The sequence below is a fragment of the Mastigoproctus giganteus genome, chromosome 2 (assembly GCF_048544385.1).
Source record: "Mastigoproctus giganteus isolate SK-2022 chromosome 2, ASM4854438v1, whole genome shotgun sequence".
NCBI lineage: Eukaryota > Metazoa > Arthropoda > Arachnida > Uropygi > Thelyphonidae > Mastigoproctus > Mastigoproctus giganteus.
In genome coordinates, this window is record NC_143576.1 from 86,268,402 (window position 1) to 86,294,434 (window position 26,033).

The following is a 26,033-nucleotide window of genomic DNA, read 5'->3' on the forward strand; positions in this document are numbered from 1 at the left end:
ACGGAAGGTTTCTATGTAGTTTAAGAGTTGGCGGTTAATTGATTTCTCCATTACTTTAGAAAGAGTAGAAGTAATTGCAATGGGACGATAATTGGATGGGAGGGATTTGTCACCCTTTTTAGGAACTGGCTGGATATGAGCAAATTTCCAAGCAGAAGGAAAAACACCTTTGGAATAAGAAAGTGAAAAAAGGCGGCAAAGAATAGGAGTAAGTTCAGGAGCACAGGTTTTGAGAACAAGTGGAGAAATACCATCAGGATCTGGAGCTTTCTTAGCATCAAGATTCATCAAAATCCTTCTGATATCCTTTTGACGGAAGACCACAGGAGGCATTGAATGGAGCGTGTTAGAAATGGTGGGAGGTGTTTTACCAAGATCATTAATACATGAGCTCGAAGAAAAATGGGATGCTAGTAGGTCAGCTTTATCCTTGGCTGAAGTGACAACAGAACCATCTGGTTTGGACAGAGGTGAGAGCAGAGATGGGCAAAAGTTACGGCCAATAGCTTTGGCAAGAGACCAGAATGCTCGGCTACCATTAGGGCAAAAAGCAAGTTTTCTACTCTTAGCCTGTTCAAACTCTAGTTTGGACTGATTAATAACTGCTTTACAATTGTTGCGAGCTTTGGTGTAGGCAGAAAATGAAACTGAAGAATTAGAAACAAGCCAATTACGATATGCAACATTCTTCTCTTGGACAGCCTTAGCACATTTATTGGAAAACCAAGGTTTAGATAAAGGACGAGATTTTAAAGTGGAGTGTGGGATAAAGGATTCCATTCCTGCAAGAATAATTTCACTGACACGATCTGAGCAAACGTTGACATCAGAAGTTTTGAAACAGTAATCAGACCAAGGAAAAGAAGAAAAGAAGTCTCGCAGGTCATCCCATTTTGCATTCTTGTAATGCCAAACAATACGAGGTTGGGAACAGCCATGAGATAAAGGTTCCATTGGAGAAGAGACAATCACCAAGTTGTGATCTGAAGTGCCTAAAGGACCTCTCACTTCAACCTTGTACTTAGAAGGGTTGTTTGTGAGAAAAAGATCAAGCGTATTGGCTGTATGATTAGGATTGTCCGGTATTCTTGTAGGTAAATGAACAATCTGTGCTAGGTCATTAGTAATTGCAAAAGCCTCGGCATCTCGATCTGCTGGGTCGGTGTGACTAGAAAACGGAAGCCAGCTGGAGTTGTGAACGTTAAAATCACCAAGGAAAATTGATGGTGATTGATGGCCGACCATGTTGAGAGTAATTATGCAGAATGTATCCTGTCTTTCAGACAAGGTTGACGATTGTGTGCCTATCTGCCCCTACTTGGGCATCTAACTTCATGTGAAAAGCTCTCTTGACAATGTCAAGACTATTTGCTAAATGCATGCTGTTGTTGTTATTGGGTTTTTAGGAGCATTAGCAACTATGGCCATATTGCTCCGGAATATGCGGTGGTCATTCCCTGACCTTTCCATATCCTCCGCATTTGGTGGTGATGGGCTCGAACCCCGGTCTAATCAAGAAGCATATGCTACGTACTGCTGCTCCTTCCCACCTGGCTACGGAGGCGCCTAAATGCATGCATTCCTCAATTATGAACATCACCACAATTATCAACATACACCATGACTCCATGGTGTTATGTTGCTATTTCATGACCACCACACTACCTGCAACACAATAAATAAAAATAAATACCATAAGTAGTTGATCTGCATACCAGCTGATTTGCATATCATTTGAATAAACTTCGTACTCCCAATAGTTATGGAGAAATAAAGATTTAAACTTGGTAGTTACTTGTTGGGCCACCCAGTGTGTGCACACACAATAAATAAATAGTAATAAACCTCTTCTGGAGCAGTGCTTTTTATTTAAAGTACACAAGTGTAAATAGGCCAATGAAGGTTCTTCCACTACATGAGATCAACATTTTTAAAAGAAACTTCAGTTAGAAGTTACAATAGTTACCTGTGTGCATTTTTTTCTAATCTGTGAATTTCAGCTTTCCTAACATCTCACTTATGAATAAACTAAACTAATCACGTTTAGTCTATTCATAACTCTCTTCAACTCTCTCTCAAAGACTTTCTATGACACACCTCATGCTAATGTCAATGTGACTAATTTTAGTCTATTTATAACTCAGATGTTAGGGAAGCTCCGGAAATTCACTGGAATAAATCAAAGATAAATAATTATATTAATCAGATCAATGTAGAAAAGTTAGTTTGCTCAATGCTATATATAGCATGAGACTAAGCCCTAAATTCATTGAGCTTTGACATATCTAATAATAAAAGAACTGCCTTAGTTAATAATTCAAAACATGCAGAGAGGAAAATATTGTACATTAAATTTACCGTTTAATAATGATAAAGTAACAAACAAAATATATTTTTATTAAATTTATTTTATAAATGACATTTGGAGCTTCTCTGCTCAATGCTCCACAATAGTTGGACAGCCTACTTGGATTCCACCTTCCTTGGTGGCATTTTTCCATATCATATATCTCAATGAAACCTTTCCACTAACAGCACCCAAATTTCATGGAAAAAATGTATATTCAAATATAGAAAATATATCTGTAAAGACATACTGCATCTAATTTTATTCACAAGGTACCCAGCATTTCTTTACAGTATCATATTCTGTTCTAACATTACCTAGGAAGTTAGCACTGACAATTTTAAGAGTTCGACAATTTTAAGACATCAAAAGCACTATTCTATAGTTTTTCTAGGCTGATGAAAATGAAATTTGATTTTTTCTTCACTATTCTCAGGAATTTATTCTTTAAATATAAAAATCAATCACTGTCCTTTCAGAGCATTTACCTTCCTATTTTCATAGCATTCTTTCCCCGTGAACTTTATGGACCTAGCATGTTTATTGAAATTCAGTGTTATTCATGTAAATGGCCTTCAGCCATTTACACGAATAACACTGAATTTCAATAAAAATTACATGCTCTTATTAAAAAATCATGTGGAATTTGGGATAAGTAGGTAAATTTTTCCATTACCTAATACCTGGTGGTGAAAAAATGTGACAGTAATTTATAGAAGAATAAGAGAAATTTACCTCAATGTTAGAACACTTCGATTCAACACTCTCCAAAATTTAAATGAATATAAAACTATATGAAATGAATTCTCACACCTAAGGAAACATTAATGATTCGACATACCCAGAATCGATGGCCAAGCCGCCCCCCAAACGCGACCCCAAAATACATCAAACCAACAAAGAAGCACCCATGAGTGAAAGAAGGCATTAGTCATAAATAAAACAGAATTTCACTACTATTTTGGGGTTGGATTGGCTTGGCCATCAAATCATTAATGTTTCTTTGGGTGTGAGAATTCAATTGATATAATTTTATATTAATTTAAATGTTGGAGAATGTTGAATCAAAGTGTTCTACGGAAAATAATGAGATAAATTTCTCTTATTCTTCTATAAATTGATATATAACGTAAAACTTATTGTCCCTCGTAGCTCTGTCTTTTACTAATTACATATAACAGTAATATAATTAAATGTGTTCAAGTATACATCATGCCTAGATGAAATTAAGTGAAAGTTTTCTGACTCTTATGAAACAAAGTTACCTTAGTACCTTTTTTTTTTCTAGATTTCACACTTACAAGATGGAACTTAATAGCTCAGCCTTATATTTTGATAAAATAATCATCTTTGAATTTTCCAATAACTGGAAAAGTTATTGGAAAAGATATGGGAATAATTTAAGATTATCCAACAAAAATCACCCTAATGGATTTGTTTCACCTGTAAGATAATATACTGAATTTCACAACTAAACAATATAATAATTAGTTGATGATACATGATCATCTGTAAAGGTTGCCATATCTGTATAGCATTTTAATTTTGAATTCCCCCCCCCCCCCAAACAGAATCAACTACATTAAGATGATAAACTGTTTTCTTCTATTTTCTCCCTTTTACTTTTGGTATTTATTGAACATTCCTTTTTTTTTTTTAGAATGCTAAAAAAAAACGGGAAAAAAGGAATTAGTACTGATGATTGAAATTAAACAACAGATGATTTAACAGAACAAATTTTCTATTGCAAATTCAAAGAACTGTGAATGCAACAAGAGTAAACTTCCCAAAAAAAAAAAAAAAAAAAAACTCAATTCTGCCCTGTATGGTTATCCAATGAATTTCTGAGTCTAGATATTGATAGATGACAGTGGGTGGGAGGGGTTTCCCCATCCCCTTCACCTATCAAACTAAAATATTTCAGTATATTAACCAGGTTATCTTGATCAAAATATATGCTTTAAATGAAAGCTTCATCTGTGTAAAGTTTAGAATCTATTTATTAATAACAGAATCTCATAATAATAAGTTTGGTGGCTGTTTTCCCCTCGAATCCTCAATGATTGTGATCTTGCTGTTATACTGTCACAAAAACAATTGTCAGTTTGGTCTTTTTGCAACGGTGTAACAGCACCATCATAATCACTGAAAATTCAGAGGAGAAACATACGACTATTATATTCTCTTATTAATAAATAATTGTAAACTTTGCACAGGTGAAGTGCATTCATTTCAAACATTTCAGCTTTACTGACTTTTTGTATGACTTGTGAAATATAAACATTTGAAATATCAAACAAACTCACTTGAAATGATAATAATAAAATACATTGAAAGAAATTTAAAAGAACTTGCCTCATAAACATTAGGATGCCAAACTTTGGTCAGGAACCTAATACTTGGTGGTGAATAAGGATAGGTCGGAGGAAATTTCATATGAGCCTATAAAGAGGAGTGAAAAAAATATATGTATAAAAGTAATATATTTAAATGTGTTCAAGTATACATCCTGTCTATTCGATGAATAATATTACTCTGCTTATTATAGACAAGGTGGAAAAAAAAGTATGATATTCTATTTCATTAAAATAAGGGTAGGAAAACATGCTGTTGTTGTTATTTGGTTTTTAGGAGCATTAGCAACTAAGGCCATATTGCTCCGGTGCGGTGGTCATTCCCTGACCTTTCCGCCTGCTCCGTATTTGGTGGTGACGGGCTCAAACCCCGGTCTAATCAAGAAGCGTGTACTACGCACTGCTGCTCCTTCCCACCTGGCTACGGAGGCGCCTAGGAAGACATGCTGCAAGCCAATTAAACTTAGTTGAAGGTCATACCGAAATAGATTACTTAAATACTTAAACATTACTTGAATATGTTACAAAATAATTGCACCAGGATTTGTGTCATGACTGTAATTATAATTCTATAATTACAATCACAGCACCTAAAATTTGCATGATGTTACCTAGTATTGTTTCAATTTTCATTAATGATATTAATGACAGTATTAAAATTTATCATTGACCATGAGCTACTCTTGCAGCCTTCTTGCGCTGCTCAGAAAACTTCATATTTGACTGCACAATTGCTGCCAGGTCCTTTTCATTCTCCACCACCCTGAGTGTAGTACCACACAGTTAGTATGGTACTCGGGATTACTGCTACCCATATGCAGTACTTTACATTTGCCAATGTTAAACTTCAGTTGCCACCGCCTAGCCCATCTGCCCAACTTTTCCAGATCCTACTGCAGTTGCGTATTATCATTACTATCATTAACAACCCTGCCAACCTTCATATCGTCTGCAAACTTAGACATTAACCCTGACATATCTTCATCAATATCATTGTTAACTATCAAAAACAACAATGGGCCCAACACCGAACCCTGGGGGGGATCCACTAATAACATTAGTGGATCCCCCAGGGTTCGGTGAAGAGCAGTGTCCATTGATTACCACTCTCTGTCTTCTCCCACTCAACCATCCCTTTATCCATAGCAGCATTTTGCCCTTAATGCCATACTGCTCCAATTTGTACAGTAGTCTTCTATGTGCCACAGTATCAAAAGGTTTCCAAAAATCCAAGTATATGATATCAAAATTATTCTTTTCATTCAGTTTCATTGTGACCACATCATAGTAGTCAATCAAATTTGTCAGACAAGACTTCCCCTTAACAAACCCATGCCATGTCTGAACTATAACTTCAGTCTTTTCTAGATGATCCGGCATTGCTTCCTTAACCACTGACTCTATTTTCCCTGGAACAGAAATTAGACTAAATAGGTCTGTAATTAGCCGTGTTACCCTTTTGTGAATTGGTGACCCATTTACACATCTCCAGTCCGTAGGGACTTCCCCTGAGTCCAAGGAAGCGCTCATAATTATGGCTAAGGGTTTGCTTACTTTCTTTGCTGCCTCCTTTAATATAACTGGATAGATCCCCATCCACCCCAGGTGCCTTCCTTATGGTCAACTTCAACAACAACATCCTCCACTTTGCTCTGTTATTACAAAACCACTCAGTTCTCTGTTAGAGTTCGACAAACTTCTGGCATTCCCCTCCTTGAATGTACTTGATCTAGTACTACTAAAGATTCCTCAAACAATAAAAAGTTTAAATCAATAATTCCACGGGAATTGTGTCATATTATCTAATCAGATTGTTAAGACATGATCGAAACAAATCCATGCAGAATGCAGTGTAACTGCATTCCTGTCTAGATGCATGGGGACTGTTTGACGGATATGGTGAAGACAGCCACATATGCATATATATATGCGATCTAATCATATGAACACAAATAATGCACATTAAACATTCTACTTGTATTCTGCATTGATCAACTACATTTAAAAATCTTTAATAGTACAGATCACTATTTACATAAAGTTATATAAATGAATATATACTGTACAGTTAAAATTTAAAAATACATTATATTGTATAAATGTATTTAAAAATATTTGGACTGGTTTTGAAGAGAGAGTGGGGGGGATTCTCTAATCCAACTTTCCCAACAATGTGGGAAAGTTGGATTGGAGAAAGTCAAGTTTCAATAAAAGGAAGTCAAAGAGTTCTAAGTGATTAACAGAGTTGGGAGAATGATAGAGGCAACAAATGAATTTGACATAACAGAGTAGAGAGATTTTAAGCCAGAGAAGATCGAAAAGATGAGAATTCAAATTACAAAGTTTCTGAAAGGGGAATATCATTATCGAAAAGATGAGAATTCAAATTACAAAGTTTCTGAAAGGGGAATATCATTATGGACATATGAACAAGTGCCACCATGCAAAAGGAATCAAAGCGAATAATTACGACAACTGAGATGAGCAGTAGTTGTGTCAGCAAATAATTAGAGTTCTGTAAGTGGCCCTGGCAGACTATGAGTGGAAATGAATATCACTGAGATGTATTCAGTAATAAGATAAGAAGGGAAGGACATGTAGGAAGTAATGAAATTTTTGGCTGTGGTATACACATGGTAAGGATATGCCAAGCTCCTCAACACAACAAAGCCTCAACTATGCACCCTGTATACACACTATTCGGATCCCCTCTGGTAGAGTAGAGGCAGCGAGATTACACACTAGCTTATCCAGCCAGTTGCCTCTAGAGAGCTGCTAACAGGTGTGGCCTGTGTACTATCTTAACGGCAGCCTGCAAACACTGTTTTAAAGCTGCACCCTTGAAATATAGGGAAGATTGGATTTCGCCATGATGCCCATCATAATGTGAAAAGACATCAATCATGCTGCATGATGGAAGAGACGGTGGGGGGGGGGGGATTGGCCGAACTTTGCTCTGGAGACAACATGAGTTTCACCACTTCAGCCCCCAATAATCAAAGTGATAGTACAGGCTGGCCTCGATTAACACGATTAATCCGTCCCGTGGGTGCATCGTGCAAAACAGAAATGCGTTAATCGTATATAATAATCAATAGGAAAAATTATAATTGGTCCTTGACCTTCTGGAATGTCCATAAAGAATTTTAAATAACTTTTTAACTGTATACAATGTAAAAGATAATGAAAATAATTATGGAATTAAATGTTTATTGTATAAAACAGTGGTTCCCAAACTGTGCGCCATGGAATATTTTAAATTTTCGAGGGAAGACAGCAATACTCGACATCTGTCAGACACTGCACAAGCTATTAGCTCTAGGTAGTTCACAGTTTCAACATTTCTTATTAAGTTGTTTGGACCTAACTATTTAATAAATGGAACTGTTAGGTATTTATTTTGGTCTAGGTGCACCATGAAAAAATTACTGAGACACTAAGGGCCCTGTGAACCGAGAAAGTTTGGGAACCTCTGACATAAAAATACACAATGAAGAAATGACTGTTGCAGAAATATTTGAACAGTGTTGACTTTCTCTTTTCATCAATCAATTTCCGATAGCCAACAACAATCTTCTCTGGGCCCTGGAGAAATAAATATCGCAGAGAACCTCAAACCATTTTTTTAAGCTCTCTGCGATACGAAAGATTTCATCTAGTTCTTTTACCATTATCTCCTTCATGGTAATATTTTCATCTGGCTCATTTAAAAATTTGAATTTTTAAATGCAAATCTGCATTGACTTTATTAGCAAGAGAGAGAGAAACAAGTCTTCTTCCGATGGTTGATGGAACACACTGAGGCGGACAGCAGGCAAACGTTTGTTTTATTTAAACTTTTTATTGTTTAAGAAAAAAAGGATGGGCTTATGGCTATACATGATTTTCCTGTGAGTCATGACTTCAGTGCTTCCATAACCTATGGCATGCAGTCTGAGTTCTATCCAATGGATAATGCTAGCTCAACTGATAATTATTCTTTTTGTTCCCAATGTAAAGAGAAGTGATCAAGCAGTCCTTAGCTGGAAGACAAAGAAAGGTGTTCCAGTTCTGAAAGACAAAGGCATGGGTTTTAATTTCAGAAAAGGGAACTATGACAGTCTAAGATATTTAACCTCAGGGGCTCACATCTGGTGAGTATGGGCTTGGCATACCCAGGGTCCTCAGCTGGATATCATCATTCTTCTCTTTCTTGGTGATTCCCTTCCCTTCTACTTCTGACTCTTATTCTCTTTCTCTCTCTCTCTCAGGGTAATTCAGAAATTTTTTTTTTTTAGCTGGTGCAGCATAAGACTCAGGCTTCCTTGCACCATATGGCCAATAATAATAATAATTACACAGCCTCTATGAAATGGGCAGTTAGCACAGGGATAGTGAATACATTAGAATTATGGAATATATATATATTCCATAATTCTAATGTATTCACCGTTGTTGTTTGGTTTTTAGGAGCATTAGCAACTAAGGCCATATTGCTTCGGGGATATGCGGTGGTCATTCCCTGACCTTTCCTCCGTATTTGGTGGTGACAGGCTCGAACCCCGGTCTAATCAAGAAGCGTGTGCTACGCACTGCTGCTCCTTCCCACCTGGCTACGGAGGCGCCATATTCACCGTAATACAACAGTCAAAGAAACCACAAATGCAAACAAACCTATATGGTAAAGAAATAAAATATAGGAGGATGCTAAGATGAATTAATATACAGCTGGGTAGTCTAATACAGAAGAAAAAGATGGAACAGGATAGTTACAGAGCAAGGAAAAGTACCAAAGCCTATAACAGCATATCAGCTACAAGTTCATCATTAGTAAAGGTTGCGAAAGAAAGGTTAACCTCAGAAAAGATTATGATGGCAAAGGCAGATTATCAGGAATCACTGGCTAAGGAGAGCACAGAGCAGGGCTAAGGAGTTTTTCATATATGTGAATACAAAGAATCCCTCACAGTGAAGGTAAGCTGTGCAAGAGAGGCTGATTAGTATGAAATTGGAGTTACTGAAATTACAAAAGACTGTCTATTAGAAAAACCTACAAGCCTAAAGGCATACAAGGCTCCTGTACTTGATTTCACACAACCAGTAATTCTGAGGTAGGCAACAAGAAAATGCACTGAATCACTAAGGCTAAATATGAGGAAATCGTTGGACTTCGGAGAGATACCTTTGGATTGGAGAAGTACCAATGTACCACCAGCACATAATGGCAGCTCTAAAGAAAAGTTGGTAAATACAGACAGTCAGTCTGATTTCAGTAGTAGCGAAAATCATGGATACAATGACTGAGGGTGCAATACAAGGATATGCACACATATATGTGGGAATGCCGTTTCCTTCAGAATTCCATTCTATCTAAATGGAATTCTGAAGATAGTCTTCTTGAGAGGTCAAAATACATGCACTGCCACCTGGTTAGATCTGCAAAATGGTGCCCATATGAGAAAAGATGTAATGTGTGTGCTCCAGAGCTTGATTATTAGACATCTTAAAGGGATCTGAATGAGGTCTACAAGCTGAAAAGGAATAATAAAATGAATGAAGGTGAAATTTTCATTGTATGAATGATTCCAGAACTAGAGACCATAAATTGAAATTTTGGGGGATAAAAAAGTTGACTGGTTATTTCAAAGCTTATTAAAATTATGACAATCAGAGTTGGATTAAAGATGAAATAGGGCCCCCGGCCATATTCAAATTTGAGGTCCTTTTACACACACACACACACACACACACACATTTAAATAATGGCTTAAAAGTTAGAATGTAATAACATAAAATAAATAAATATTAAGCTATCATTAGTGGCAGCAAAATGCACATCCTCCATATGATGCCCAGATATAACCAATAATTCATATAAAAATAAAACATAAGCCAGTAGTATGGCAAAAAACAGTAGAGCGAAAGTTAACATACAAATAAATCAACAGGGAGGGGGGAAGTAAAGATAAAGGTAACAAGACAGAAACCGTAGCCGAAAGTCCCCAAATAATTTAGAGCTTTAAATCCAATTAATAATAATAATAAATCCAATTTAAATTTAAAATAATACTAATTATATAATAATTTAGCGGTACCCCCCCTTCCAAAAAAAAGTTGAAATATCACCAAAAAGGGACTAAAAAGAACTACTAAAAGAAAACAAAATACAGACTGACCATTATGCCCCATATCGACAGAGGACCAAGAGGCCAATAATGATCATGGAATTGCTGCATTTCAATCACTATACTAATCGTCGCAAAGGCGAACAGATCGAAGGCCCAAACAAACCCTTCTTTCTCCGATCGATCCACAAATGCAGAGGATTTGCTTAGCGGTGGTCCTTATGCAGTGAGAAATAAACTATAGAACAGGCAGCACTCTAGAGCAGAGCTACACCACTGACATAATGTAAGCTTAGCCAGCTTATATAAACAGAAAAAGGAGAATAGATGGCGGCACAGGTGCTGCTTTTTTGCATATCAACCCACTACTAACCACTGAATTATATTTAAATAATGGCTTAAAAGTTAGAATGTAATAAAATAAAATAAGAAAATAAATAAATATTACGCTATCATTAGTGGCAGCAAAATGCACATCCTCCATATGATGCACAGATGTAACCAATAATTCATATAAAAATAAAACATAAGCCAGTAGTAGTATGGCAAAAAACAGTAGAGCGAAAGTTGACATAAATATAAAAATAAATCAACAGGGAGGGGGAAAGAAAGATAAAGGTAACAAGACAGAAACCGTACAGAGTCCAGTCACAATATTATGACCACTCCCCAATACAGACATCCCACACGCCTAGCAAATCATACAGCGCACATGTCCAGTTCACACACCACAAACATATAAGGCTTGATGTTCGGCATCTGTAAACCAGTAACAGCTTCTGTTACTGGTTTACAGTAACAGCTTCTGTCATGGGCAAAGCACGCAACCTATCGGACCTGGAAAAAGGCATGATCATTGGCTATCGGGCCAGGGGTGCCAGCATTTCTGAAATAACGGACTTTGTGAAATGCTCACATGCTGCATTGGTGAAAGTGTATCAAGACTAAACGAACGGGACAGTTTTGACGACCTGACGTGCCAATTTTGGAGTCCTGTGCATCACTGATCCCAGAGGTGAACGTCAGCTGAAATAGTTGGTCAGAACCGATCGGCGCGCTACTGTTGCTCAACTGGCCATGCAAATGAACCGTAGTGCCACCAGAAAAGTCTCCAACATGACAGTGCAGCCAACCCTGTTGTGCATTGGGCTCTGGAGCAGAAGCTTGATGACAGCACCCATGATCACCTCGAAAACATACCATTCAGGGTATCCTATTATCGACAGTTAGCCTCGTAATCATTATTTTATATTATTGCTAATTATGTTTATTTATAGGGTATAACAAAGTAAACCAGCACAGACTATCTTAGCCTTTATAGGTTCTTTCTGCCTAATGCCTTGCTCTGTATCATACATCTTCTCTTTTGGGTTTTTTGACTCACTTGGGCACTTATATTGCACACATACACTCTTACAGTAGTAATTAGATTACAGACTGATGTAATGTTTAAGCTATTATTTGGTGGTATTAATCTGATATACATTTTCCACTCTTCCTTTTACTACCTTTCCATTATTTCATAAAAAAGGTAAAGTGTAACCATTATCAACCCACTGCAGGATGGAAGCCTCCTCAACAATTCATGTTGAGGGAAATGGACCATAATCTGCCACGTTGGTCCAGTGCGGGTTCGCAGACCGACCGTATTCAGCAGTCAGGGGCTTGAACCCCGGTCTACTCAAAGAGCGTGTGCTACTGCACACCCACTCCTGACCATTCGGCTACGGAGGCCTGATTTCATAATAGATTATATATAACACACACACAATTACTACATAGGTTTTTATATTTATATTATGAAAAAATGTAAACTTAGAGGTCAAAAATGTATTGTTTTTCTGCCTTTAAAAATAAAGTAATAATAAAAACAATTTTAATAGAAACTTTAACTATTATTAGAAAATATTTACACTGAAAATGAGGCCCTCTCCCATAGCCGGTTAACACTACGGTCAAACCGGCTAACCCAATATAGCCTTAGTTGCTAAATGCTCCTAAAAACCAAATAACAAACAACAAACCGGCTAACCCTGATGACAATGATGCCAAAGTGAGTTTTTTGTACATAAACTTGGAGTTTGAAATGTGCGAAAACTAAAGTCAATTAGAATTGTCATTTGTAAAAAGCACAAGGCTATTTGGGTATGTAGCGTTTAAACAGAACAGGAAAATGCTAGTCTTACAGCAAAATGAACCATCTTTTTGACCATTTGCCATGGACTCAGCTATTTTCAAGAAAATGGCACAGTGCTATGCTTTTGATTTTCATTATTATTAACAATAATAAAGGCAAACTGATGCAGGGCAGCATCTTCATAAAGTAATAAAAAAAATAATAAAAATAAAAAAAAGTTTTTTTTTCCCTTTCCTGGTTTTTTCCAGAAAAATATCTAACCAAATTTAAATAGGCTCTATAATTCTACAAAATTAGAAAGTAGTTTCAAAAAGCTAATAATCTGATTGAAAGGGAATTTTTTCTCCATGTATGACTTTGACAAATGCTACAACTATATTAAAGTATGGGCACCCATAAATAAAACATAGCTGTTGATCAGTATTAAAAAGTTTGATGGCTTAACTGATAATACTGTTAATCTTTCGATCGCTATATACCAAGATATTAAATCAAATTTTTCATAATCAGTTCCTGCAATTTTTTTCAGATTCTGGTAAAATAATTTTCAGCAGTTTCATGAGAATATTCTCTTAAAATATTTTATGTGCAATGAAGATAGTTGTTACTCTTTAAAAGCTCTGTGTTCACCATGTTTGCAAGCTCAGATTTGTATAAGATAATTAGAATAATAACAAGATGATTGGGGGGGGGAAAGAGGAGTATTCCTGTAATTAATTTTTTTGAGAATCTATCTGGTAAAATAATTTTCGGCAGTTTTATGGGAATTAGTATGTGAGAAAACATTGACAAAGTTTTCATATGTAAATAAAAGGAGTAAACCAGACAGGAACTATGCTCAGTGAGAGCAAGAGCAGTGAGAGCAGATAATCCAACAAATGTTACAGTTGAGCTGAATGGATACTTGTATCAATATTCACCACAAAGGTCTTTATCCAGGTACTTTTATCATGAATGGGTGGGTGGGATAAGGTGCAAATAAACCAAAGCACTATAACATAATGTATATGATACTGATATTACATATAAAAATTTAACAACAAATTACTGAGCATGAAATAAGATAAGAGCTCCAGATACAGATGGTATTTACCTTTTCATTTGGAAAGAGGCTACACAGAAATGTGCAAAACTTGCTAGGTTAATTATGAGGTTGTTGTCAGATTCAGGGCATAATCCCTTTAGATTGGAGAAGTGCCAATGTTTCACCAATTTGCGAAGGGAGTGGTGGTTAAGGAGCAGCTGAGTAACTAGATAGACCATTTACTCTGATTTCAGTGGTAGTAAGTCATGGAATCTGTGACCAAAGATGAATTAAAAGTAAAATCTTGTTTGACTAACCCAATAAATTACGGCGAAGGTAAAGAAAGCCAACACGAGAAACGTCGGATAACTTGTGCAGAAAATTAGTTCACCGATACGGCACTCTAGTGCTGCTTGCTCAGTAAACAGACAGTAGGTGTTATCGGTCTGGAGCAAAGTCGAGAACGATATATTGATTGACAGGTAGGCGTGGCAAATGATGTGCTGATTGGTGCGCGAACACAACACACGATAACATTGGGTTAGTAGCACTAATGGTAACTTGTCCTAATGAACACTTTCCATAATGGTGAAAAAAGGTCAGGTTACCTCCACTTGAATCCCATGGAAGCTTGAAACCCTCCCGAAACGGAGGGGGTAACCTAACCTTTTTTTCTTTAGAATCATGTGCAATAGCGCATAAATTGTTTATTAACAAAATATTTTTTTATTACTGTACTTTTATTTTTAAAGACACTCGTGCGGATACACACTTATCATAACATCAATCAACACCTAAACAGCTATTTACTATATATATACGGGGTGTCTCAAAAATATTGGTACAAACATTTAGGGAAGGTAGGTAACATTTAAAGGAACGTGAATCGCATAGGAACCCATAACCAGAAACGTCACCGTAAGTCGGTAGATGGCGCTGTTCAGTTCACGAGAGGGAAAATTTCTGGTTTACTCATTCAAGCAGTAGTTGCCGCACGAAGAGCATGCATCGATATACGAACTGCGAGCTGGCAGACATGTACCTAGTGTATGTATGCCAGCTCACAGACATGCACCTAGTGTATGGATTAGCAGAGGGCAATGGACGAGCCGCTCAACGAATTTATAGAGAACACTTCCCAGACAGACATGTACCGGACCACTGTTTGTTTGCGTGTGTGCATCAAAATTTGTGCGATTATGGGTCATTTAGAGGTAACAGGAGTAGTGCGGGCAGACCACATTCGACGCGAACTCCCGCCATGGAAGAAAGTGTGTTGAATGCCGTTCAGAATAATTCTACTACAAGCACACGTGCCATTGCCTCTGCCTTAGGAGTGTATCGTTGCAGTGCACTGCGTGTCTGGCACGATGATTCCTTACACCCCTTTCATCTCCTAAGGGTTTAGTTACTGCTCCCCCAAGATCATCCTACATGTGTGGCTTTTGCACAGTAGTTTCTCCAAGAAAGTGTTCAAGACTTTTCCAGCCTATGGTTTGTTCACGGATGAGGCTTATTCAATCAGCACAATGCTCATGTGTGAGCTCATGACAACCCACACGGTGTGCGTCCCCATGCGGCACAACATCACTTCGCAATAAATGTGTGGGCAGGTATGGTCGGTGACTGCTTAGTCGGCCCATACCTGTTACCATCCCGCATGAACTCCGCTAAATATCGGATCTTTCTTGAACAAGTTCTGCCAGGATTACTTGACAATGTTCTAGCAAATGTGAGATGCAACATTTGGTTTCAACATGACAGGGTGCCTGCCCATTATGGAAGGTGTGTTCGTGACCATTTGAACAGGCATTTTGGGCGTCGATAGATTGGCCATGGTGGACCCGTTTCCTGGCCCCCACACTCACCAGATTTATCGAGCCTTGATTTCTTTCTGTGGGGGCCCCTCAAATCTATTGTGTATGAATCGCCTGTGGAAATGGAAATGGATCTCGTGGCGAGATTCATCTGCGCTGCTGCTACTGTCAAAGAAACTCCAGGCGTGTTTGACCGTGTCCGCCAATCCATGCTGCGTCGGTGTCACGCATGCATCGCGTCTCACGGTGGAACCTTCAAGCATCTGTTGTAACATCACGAAATGCATCCATCTCGTACTCCATTTTTAATATTATGTCAAATAAATTTTTGCCACTAATTACTGTCTTATGCCTCTGCTACTACTTTCCCGTGACGTTTCTGGTTATGGGTTCCTGTGTGATTCACATTCCTTTAGATGTTACCTACCTCCCCTAAACATTTGTACCAATATTTTTGAGACACCCTGTTGAATCTTTCTTTCTTTTCTTATATTATTTTCTAACCTGACATTTAAGGTTAGGTCACTAAATATAAGGAAACCGTTTCTATTATTTCCTAACCTACCATTTAAGGTCAGGTTACAAAATATAACGAAAAATAAAAAAAGCCTTTTCTTTTTTTCATAACCAAACCTAAATCAACGGTATAGCAAAAACACTCATGAACTCCAAAAATCTGCTTTTAATAATGAGAAAAAAACATAATGAAGAACATAAAAATGAACAGAACGAAACTTTTATTAATTTAGTTTTCATCAAAAAATCAAACAACATTTTATTTTCCTTACAAATTTCTTCCATCTTAAAAAGATTCATCGCTACTATTACCTCTGTCGTGCCCACCACCAATCATTTCATTGTTTTCTATCTGTCAATCAATATACCCTTCTCGATTTCGGCTCTGGACCGATAACACCTAGTCTGTTTACCAAGTGAGCAGCGCTAGAGTCCGCTGTCAGGAAACTAATTTTTTGCGTAAGTTATCCAACGTTTCTTGTCGTTCTTGTGTTGGCTTTCTTTACCTTAGCCAATATTTTTTTTGGACTTAAGCAAAACATTTAACACAGTTCCACATAGGAGATTGTTATACAAGCTGGAGACTTTTGGAGGTGATGGAAAGATCATAAGGTGGACTGAGCGATGGCTAAAGGGAAGAAGATTGTTATAAATGATGATGCTTTAGAGTGGGTGAGGGTTACAAGCAGCTCCCTCAAGGTTAGCATTAGCATTAGTAGAGGCATATGATGCAAGAAAGCAAGCTTATGCAGCATCAGCCAAAAAAAAAACAAAAAAAAACACCCTTTCACTTCACCCCTCCATTCGTTCGAAATACCTGTCCAGCTGAGCCTTAAATTTATTTAGGCTATCAACTTCCACGACAAGGGATGGAAGTCTGTTCCACCAACCAACTACCCGCTGGCTAAAAGCAAATTTCCGCACATCTATCCTATATCTGTCTTTCCTCAATTTGAATTTATGCCCTCTCAGGTGATTATTCTGAGCAAGAGGCAATATCCCATCAGCATTGAGCATGCTCAAACCATTCAAGGCTTTATACACCTCTATCAGATCACCTCGCTGGTGCCTAGTCTCCAGACACTGTAATTTGCAAAACTTAAGCCTTTCTTCGTAAGAGCACCCCTTTGTTCCATTCACTAATCTTGTTGCCCTTCTCTGTACTCGTTCCAGCAGCTCTACATCCTTCTTGAAATGAGGCCTCCAAACCTGTATACAGTACTCTGGGTGTGGCCTGACCATTGCCTTATACAAGGGAATAATCACCTCCCTATCCCTGCTAGAAAAATTCCTGTATATCATTGATAAGACACCATGAGCTACTCTTGCAGCCAAAGCCAAAGGTTGCATGTTAAGGCCACTCTCTAATTTTAATGATACAGATGACAGAATAAAGGGTGGACAATGATGAAATTAGTATATAATATAAAAGTCAGTCGTGCATAATTTAAATTTAGTTGTATCTGATGCCCATTCTGCAACTAGAGCAGAATTATTTTTTGGAACATTACAAGGATTATATGCAATTTGTGCTGTTTCGCCAAGTAGTTGGGATATTTTAAAAAGGTACGTAAAAATTACTGTGAAATCTCTACCAGAAACAAGATGAGAAGGAAAATTAAAGCTGTTGAAACAGTACGATATCAGTTACGCTGCATTAAATGAAATCAGAGAACACGCCAAAGGAAAAGAGGCAAAACTGCTGTCTGAAATACAAGGTTTGTTAACAGAAATCACTTAGATTAAATTTATTATAATTGTAGTTGTTTGGTATGAAATATTGAGTATTATAAATAAAGTCAAAGCCAAGCAAAGTAGTACAACTGATATGAACCGTGCAATTATATTGATATAGAAGGTGCTCTTCGTCAACTAAATGAATTTAGAACATAAGGATTTAAATTGTGTATAGATAAAGCTATACACATTGCAACTGAGTTGGAAGTACTGTCAGTGTTACCAGAAGTGCAAGTTTCCAGAAAAATGAACTAGTTTACGTGGGAGACTTCATCAGATGAATGCTCTATTGATCCAACCAAAAAGGTTCGAAACAGATTTTTTTTATTGTTATGATCAATGTAGCTATCGTTAGCTTACAAGGAAGATTTGATCAGATGAATGAAATATTCTTGGCTTTTTCATCTTGTTCTAAAGTCAGAAAATTTCATGAATTTATTAAAAATGCCATAGAAATGAAATGAAACTTTGGAAGAATGTTAATGGAGAAGACGGGAGCAGCGAAAAACTTTGGTCACTAAGAATTATTGACCCCCCCCCCCAAAGGTATCTCCACTTTGACGTAGTGGTGGGCTTGTGTGGCCAAATGATCCTGTGAGCTAAAATGGCAGTAGTCTAACTACCAGCAGAGCCTCCCTGCTGGACAGGTTACAGGTGATGATTCAGACTAAGAGTGAGATACCCTGGCTCTCCAGGTTGGGTGTGGGGCTAACAATCTCACCCCAGAAAACAAACATAACGTTACAAAATCTCAAGGAAATAGCTGGACTGTCTCAAATGGAATTCGACCCAAGCATGCCAAAAGGATTAAAGAGATTTTTGTAGCTACGTGGAACGTCCAAAGCTTGTACCAACAAAGGAACAATCAGGAAATTGGGGAAACAATTGAAGAGAGATAAGTGTAGCAGCGTTACAAGAGATAAGATGAGGAAACTTAGAAATTATGGACCTCCGATACTACACCCCAATAAATAGTGGAAGCAGAGACAACATTCTGGGGACAGGCTTTATGATTAAGAAGGACACTAAAGAACAAATGATGAGTTAGTGTAATTAATGAAAGAATATTTACACTAAGGCTTAGAGGGATCTTTTTTTAACACATTCTTGATCAGTGTACACGCTCTGACAGAAGACGCAGAGGATGCCTTTTACAAGGAACTGGAGAGAACATTAGAAGAGGCCCCAAGACACGATATTAAACTCATCCTTGGCGATTTCAATGCCAAAGTAGCGAGAGGGGAAGTACACATATCAACTATAGGAAGAAACAGTTTACATGAAACCAGTAATGAAAATGGGAAAAGGCTAATAGACTTTAAGAGGGAAAGGCTTCTGCATTAGTAGCACAAATTTCCCACATAAGAATATCCACAAAGAAACTTGTGCAATCAGATCAATCACATCCTCATTAATACTTGTCATGCTATGGATGTAATGGACGTGAGGAGTTATGGGGGGGCAGATTGCAACTCAGACCATTTTATGGTATGATGCCGTCTGCAAAATAGGCTCTCAAAGGTATACAGAGGGAAAGGAGGGATAACAAGGAAAAGATATTAGCATTAGCAGAGGCATATGATGCAAGAAAGCAAGCTTATGCAGCATCAGCCAAAAAAAAAAAAAAAAACACCACTCCCATTTCACCCCTCCATTCGTTCGAAATACGTGTCCAACTGAGCCTAAAATTTATTTAGGCTATCAAATTCCACAACAAGGGATGGAAGTCTGTTCCACCAGCCAACTACCTGCTGGCTAAAGGCAAATTTCTGCAAAATTTACATATCAACAATATAAGCTTAAAGAAGATGAAGATACTAGAGAAAGATTTAGAATGAAAGTTGAGGTACAACTGGAGAAATACCAACAACAGGATTGGTGAGCCCATCAATATAAAAATGGGAAGATATTAAAGCACTGAGTGTAGCAGCAGAAGAGGCACTTAGAGTGGAACAAAAAAGAGTGAGAAATGACTGGTTCGATCAGGACTGCAAGAAGATCCTGGAAGAACTAAACCAAGCGGCAGAAAATGTTACAGAGAGGAAATGGAGAATACTGAGGATTACAGGGTTAAAAGAGCTGAAGTGAAGTTAGTATGTAGACAAAAGAAAAGAATAGCAAAAAATGCAAGAAGAATACGACAGGGGGCAGATCATGAAATTCTATGAAGAAGTAGGAAACATAAAAAAAGGTTTCTAGTTACGTCTTAACTTGTGTAAGAATAAGAAAGGAGAAATAGTGGGGGGGGGGTAGTGGAGATCACAGAAGTTTGGAAGGAGCATTTTAATTCCTTACTTAATAAAGAACAGGCACACCCAGAAGAAATTGTAGAAGAGAAAGAAGAAACAGATACTGTAATGGAAGAAATTGAAAGTAATTTGGGCCCAACAATAGAAGAGGTACGGGATGCAGTCCAAAGGGCTAAAAACTACAAAGCACTCGGAGAAGATAGCATCCCAGCAGAACTCATAAAGGCAGGCAGCAAGAAACTTATAAAAATTATATCAGCTTATATTGGACATAAGGGAAAGAGAAGAATTGCCAAATGACTGGAAGGCAGCAGTAATCATCCCAATCCACAAGAAGGGAGATAAACTAATGTGTGGAAACTACAGAGAGGTTGACCTACTCAGCGCAATATATAAGATTCTATCCTTCATCCTGACTAGAAGAATATCAAGACTAGCAGAAGGAATAGTTGGTGAATATCAGAGTGGGTTCCATGCAGGGAGGTCGACTGTTGACCATATTTCCACCTTCAGACAGATCTTGGAGATCTGCATCATCTCTTTATTGATTTCAGCACGGCATATGATAGTGCGGATAGAGTGGAGCTGTTGGAAATGATGGGAAGCCTGAGCATACCAAAAAAGCTTGCAAGGCTGACAAAGATCATGCTGGAAGGAAGCAAGTGCAAGGGAATCTCTCCGAGTCCTTCAAAGTGAGGAGAGAGCTGAGACAGGGGGACCCCTCATTGCCAGTCCTTTTTAACTTGGTGTTAAGAGGGTTATGAGGAAAGTATCAGCCATCTCCAATGGGATCATATATAACAGACTCTACCAGCACTTAGCCTATGCAGATGATGTAGTGATGACTTCCAGAAATCCACATATTCCGAGGACAGCTTCTGAAGAGTTTGAGAAAGAAGCAGAAAGGGTTGAAGGTAAATAAAAATAAAATTTATGATTTTATTTTTATTTACCTGAAGTTTATGATTACAAGTAGGAAGGAGAGTCAAAGCACCCAACAGATCTTGCAAACAGCAAAGCATAGTTTCAATAAAACAGAATCCTTCAAATATCTGGGAGCTATGATTCCACATGATAATAGTAACACCCCAGAAATTCAGGCTCATCTTAATGGTGGTGATAAATGGCATTTTTCCTTGCAGAAACATTTTTGATCAAGGCTGCTCTCCAGAAGAACGAAATTAGTGTTATACAAAACAGTGGTACGACTTATCGTAACTTATGCTAGTGAAACATGGGTGCTTAATAAAAAGGACGAAAAATCTTTAAATGTGTGGGAAAGGATGATATTAAGGAAAATTTTTGGCCTGGTAAAAGTTGGGGAAGAGTGGAAAATAAGGATAAACCAAGTGCTGAAGGAACTCTTTGGAGAATCGGATATAGTGAGAGTGATAAAGGGCACAAGACTTAGATGGGAAGACCACATGATATGAAAGGAGGAAAACAGATGGCCAAGGAAAGCAATGGAAGAGCAACCAGGTGGAAGAAGAACGAGAGGAAGACCAAGAAGGAGGTGGGTGGAGGACAGAGAATGATGGTCAGGGAAAGAGACAGCTGGAGAAAAATCACTGAGGAGGCCAAGGTTCTACAAGGACCATAGTGCCGCAGAGTAAGTAAGTCAGTAGAATTATTGACATTTATTCAAGAAAAAAACTTAGTTGAATTATATCCCAACATCATTTCTCTTTAGAATTACTAACATTGGCAATTACAGTTGTGTCTGGAGAAAGGAGTTTTTTAAGGCTTAAAATGATTAAAACATATTCACGAGCAACAGTTGGCCAAGGAAGAATTAATGGATCAGCCATTATTGTCAATAGTAGTAGTAGTAGTGGAATGTTTTTTTTTTTGTTTTTTTTTATGAGAACCCCAAACACGAGAGGTATTAGAACCTATAGTACTTAGTACCGTGCTTGGGTTGGAGGTTGAAAAGACGAAAGAAGATATTTGTTGACATTGGACTTGAACTTCTGTAGATTGTAATTTTCAGGAAATACGTATGAAGGAAGGTTGTTCCAGAAAACGGCAGTTGAATGAATAAATGAGGAAGATGAAAAGTTGGTTCTGTGGGTTTGAAGCTGGACAGTAAATGGATGTTGGCTGGTGGCGGCACGTGTTCGGACTGTTTTGAAAGAGAGAGAGAGAGAGAGCGGGAATTATAGAAGCCAATTCAGAAGAATAGTGCCCATGGAAGTTATCTGTAGAAGAGGCATGCAGCAGAAACAGTACGTCTATGAGAAAGCGAGTGGAGAGACTCTGTTAGAGATGAATCATTAATTAACCTAACTGCCCTCTTCTGAATGGAATCAAGAAGCCTGAGAGAGGTTTTGGGGGGCACCACCCCAGATGTGGGAACAATATTCCATGGCAGGGCGGATTTGCGATTTATACAGAGTGAGCAGCTGTTTGGAAGAAAAGTAACGCTGAGAGCGAAAGAGAAAACCAAGTTTTTTAGATGCAGAGGAAGCAATATTTGTAATGTGCTTGTGCCAAGAGAGATTAGAAGTCAGGGTAATCCCCAAAATAGATATATCATTTTGCCTAGAAATCGGAGTGTCACTAAAGATAAGCATAGGAGCAGAAGAATCCTTTTTGCGAGATATAAGACAAGACTGAGTTTTAGAAGGGTTGAAATCAACTAAGTTGTCTTTGCCCCACTGGAGAATTACCTGAAGATCGGCATTTAAGGAATTGGCAGCAGATTTTCGAGAACTTGAAGCTGATTGAGCAGGACAAGGTTTCTCAAAATGGAAAGTTGAATGCAATGTGCTATCATCGGCAAAACTATGGATAGGATTTCCAGTCAATGGAAGAAGGTCATTGATATACAAAAGGAAAAGAGTGGGGGAAAGAACTGAACCTTGGGGGACACCGGCATTAGTGGAGAAGTTAGAAGACAGAGAGCCATCTACCATCACCCTCAGTGAGCGATCAGAGAGAAAACTGGATAACCAATTACTAAAAACAGTTGGCAAACCATAAGATGGAAGCTTGTTTAGAAGACCTTTATGCCAAACACGATCAAAAGCCTTTGAGATGTCAAGAGCAACTACTTGTGTTTCACCGAACCTTTCCATTGAATTAGTCCATAAATGGGTAACATAAGCCAGAATATCACCAGTGGATCGACACTGACGGAATCCATACTGGCAATCGTTGATCAGACGGAAGGTTTCTAGATAGTTTAAGAGTTGCCGGTTAATTGATTTCTCCATTACTTTAGAAAGAGTAGAAGTAATTGCAATGGGACGATAATTGGATGGGAGCGATTTGTCACCCTTTTTAGGAACTGGCTGGATATGAGCAAATTTCCAAGCAGAAGGAAAAACACCTTTGGAGTAAGAAAGTGAAAAAAGGCGGTAAAGAATAGGAGTAAGTTCAGGAGCACAGGTTTTGAGAACAAGTGGAGAAATACCATCAGGACCTGGAGTTTTCTTAGCATCAAGATTCATCAAAATCCTTCTGATATCCTTTTGACAGAAGACCACAGAAGGCATTGAATGGAGCGTGTTAGGAATGGTGGGAGGTGTTTTACCAAGATCATTAATACATGAGCTGGAAGAAAAATGGGATGCTAGCAGGTCAGCTTTATCCTTGGCTGAAGTGACAACAGAACCATCTGGTTTGGACAGAGGTGAGAGCAGAGATGGGCAAAAGTTACGGCCAATAGCTTTGGCAAGAGACCAGAATGCTCAGCTACCATTAGGGCAAGAAGCAAGTTTTCTACTCTTAGCCTGTTCAAACTCTTGTTTGGACTGATTAATAACTGCTTTACAATTGTTGCGAGCTTTGGTGTAGGCAGAAAATGAAACTGGAGAATTAGAAACAAGCCAGTTACGATACGCAACATTCTTCTCTTGGACAGCTTTAGCACATTTGTTGGAGAACCAAGGTTTAGATAAAGGACGAGATTTTAAAGTGGAGCATGGGATAAAGGATTCCATTCCTGCAAGAATAATTTCACTGACAGATGTGATGCAAGAAAGCAAGTGTATGAGCTTATGCAGCATCAGCCGGAAAAAAAAAAAAAAAAAAAAAATCACACCATTCCCTCCAAATGCCTGTCCAGTTCCTCCTTAAATTTATTTAACCTGTCAACTTCCACAACGACAGATGGAAGTTTGTTCCAGCAATTAACCACCTACTGGCTAAAGGCAAATTTCCGCACATCTATTCTACATCTGTCTTTTCTTAATTTGAATTTATGCCCCCTTAGGTTCGTAATCTGAACAAGTGGAAGGATCTCATCAGAATTCAGCGTGCTCAACCCATTCAAGGCCTTATATACCTCAATCGATCACCGCGCAGGTGCCTAGTCACCAGCCACTGCAATTTGTAGAACTTAAGCCTCTCTTGGTAAGAGGATCCCTTCATTCCCCTCACCAATCTTGTTGCCCTTCTCTGTACACGCTCAAGTAAATCTACATCCTTCCTAAAATGAGGCCTCCAGACCTGTACGCAGTACTCAAGGCATGGCCTGACCATTGCCTTATGCAGAGGAACAATCACCTCCTGCTCCCTGCTAGCAAAATTCCTATATATCATTGACAAAACCCCATGACCTGCCCTGGCAGCCTGTCTGCATTGCTCAGAAAACTTCATATCTGACTGCACAATTACTCCCAGGTCGTTTTCATTTTTTACCACCTTAAGTGTAGTATCACACAGCTAGTATGTTTCTCTGGGGTTACTTCTACCCATATGCAGTACTTTGCATTTGTCAAGGTTAAACTTCAGTTGCCACTTCTTAGACCATCTGCCCAAATTATCTAGATCCTGTTGCAGTAGCACACTGCCATTACTGTCTTTAAAACCCTGCCAACCTTTGTATCATCTGCAAACTTCGACATTAAGCCTGATATACCTTCATCAATATCATTGATAAATATACAAAACAACAGTTGCCCTAACACCGAACCCTTTGGGACTTCACTAATAACATTAGTCCATGAAGAGCAGCACCCATTGATTACCACCCTCTGTCTTCTCCCACTTAACCACCCTTTTATGCATTGTAGCAACTTATCCTTAATACCATTCTGCTCCAATTTGTACAATAGTCTTCCATGCACAACAGTGTCAAAAGCTTTCCTGAAATCCAAATATATGATATCAAAATTATTTTTTGCATCCAGTTCCTTTGTAACCACATCATAATATCCTATTAAATTTGTCAGACAAGACTTTCCCTTAACAAACCCATGCTGTGTCTGAATTATTGCTGCAGTCTTGTCTAGATGATCCTGCAATGCATCTTTAACCAATGACTCCATTATTTTACCCGGAACAGAAGTTAAACTAACTGGTCTGTAATTACTCGTGTCACCCTTCGATCCCCCTTTGTGAATTGGGGATATTGCACATCTCCAGTCCGTGGGGACCTCCCCTGAATCCAAGGATGCTCTCATAATTATGGCTAAGGGTTTGCTTAGTTGCTTTGCCGCTTCCTTTAATATAACTGGATAGATCCCATCCACCCCAGGTGCTTTTCTTATGTTTAACTTCAACAATTTCTCCTCCACTTTGCTTTCAGTTATTACAAAATCATTAAGTATCCTGTTACAATTTGATAACCTTCTGCCATTTTCAAACATTAATAATTCCTCATGTGTGAATGTAGATGCAAAATACTCATTCAGTTTGTTTGCTATCTGAGCAGGATCATCAACAGTCGAACCATCGATGTCAAGTGGACCAATCAGATTCATCCCCTTCCTTTTAGAGTTTATATAAGTAAAGAAATCCTTG

The 26,033-nt window shown here is 38.1% G+C and overlaps 1 protein-coding gene across 1 annotated transcript in view; it reads right to left on the minus strand.

Annotated features, from left to right (window-relative positions):
* LOC150089388 (ubiquitin-conjugating enzyme E2 R2-like) overlaps window positions 1-26,033 on the minus strand; it is a 117,355-nt gene that overhangs the window by 57,906 nt on the left and 33,416 nt on the right. The window contains exon 2 of the mRNA XM_090389359.1: window positions 4,703-4,789. Within this exon, the coding sequence (XP_090245485.1) occupies window positions 4,703-4,789 (87 nt within the window). The remainder of the gene's footprint in view (window positions 1-4,702; window positions 4,790-26,033) is intronic.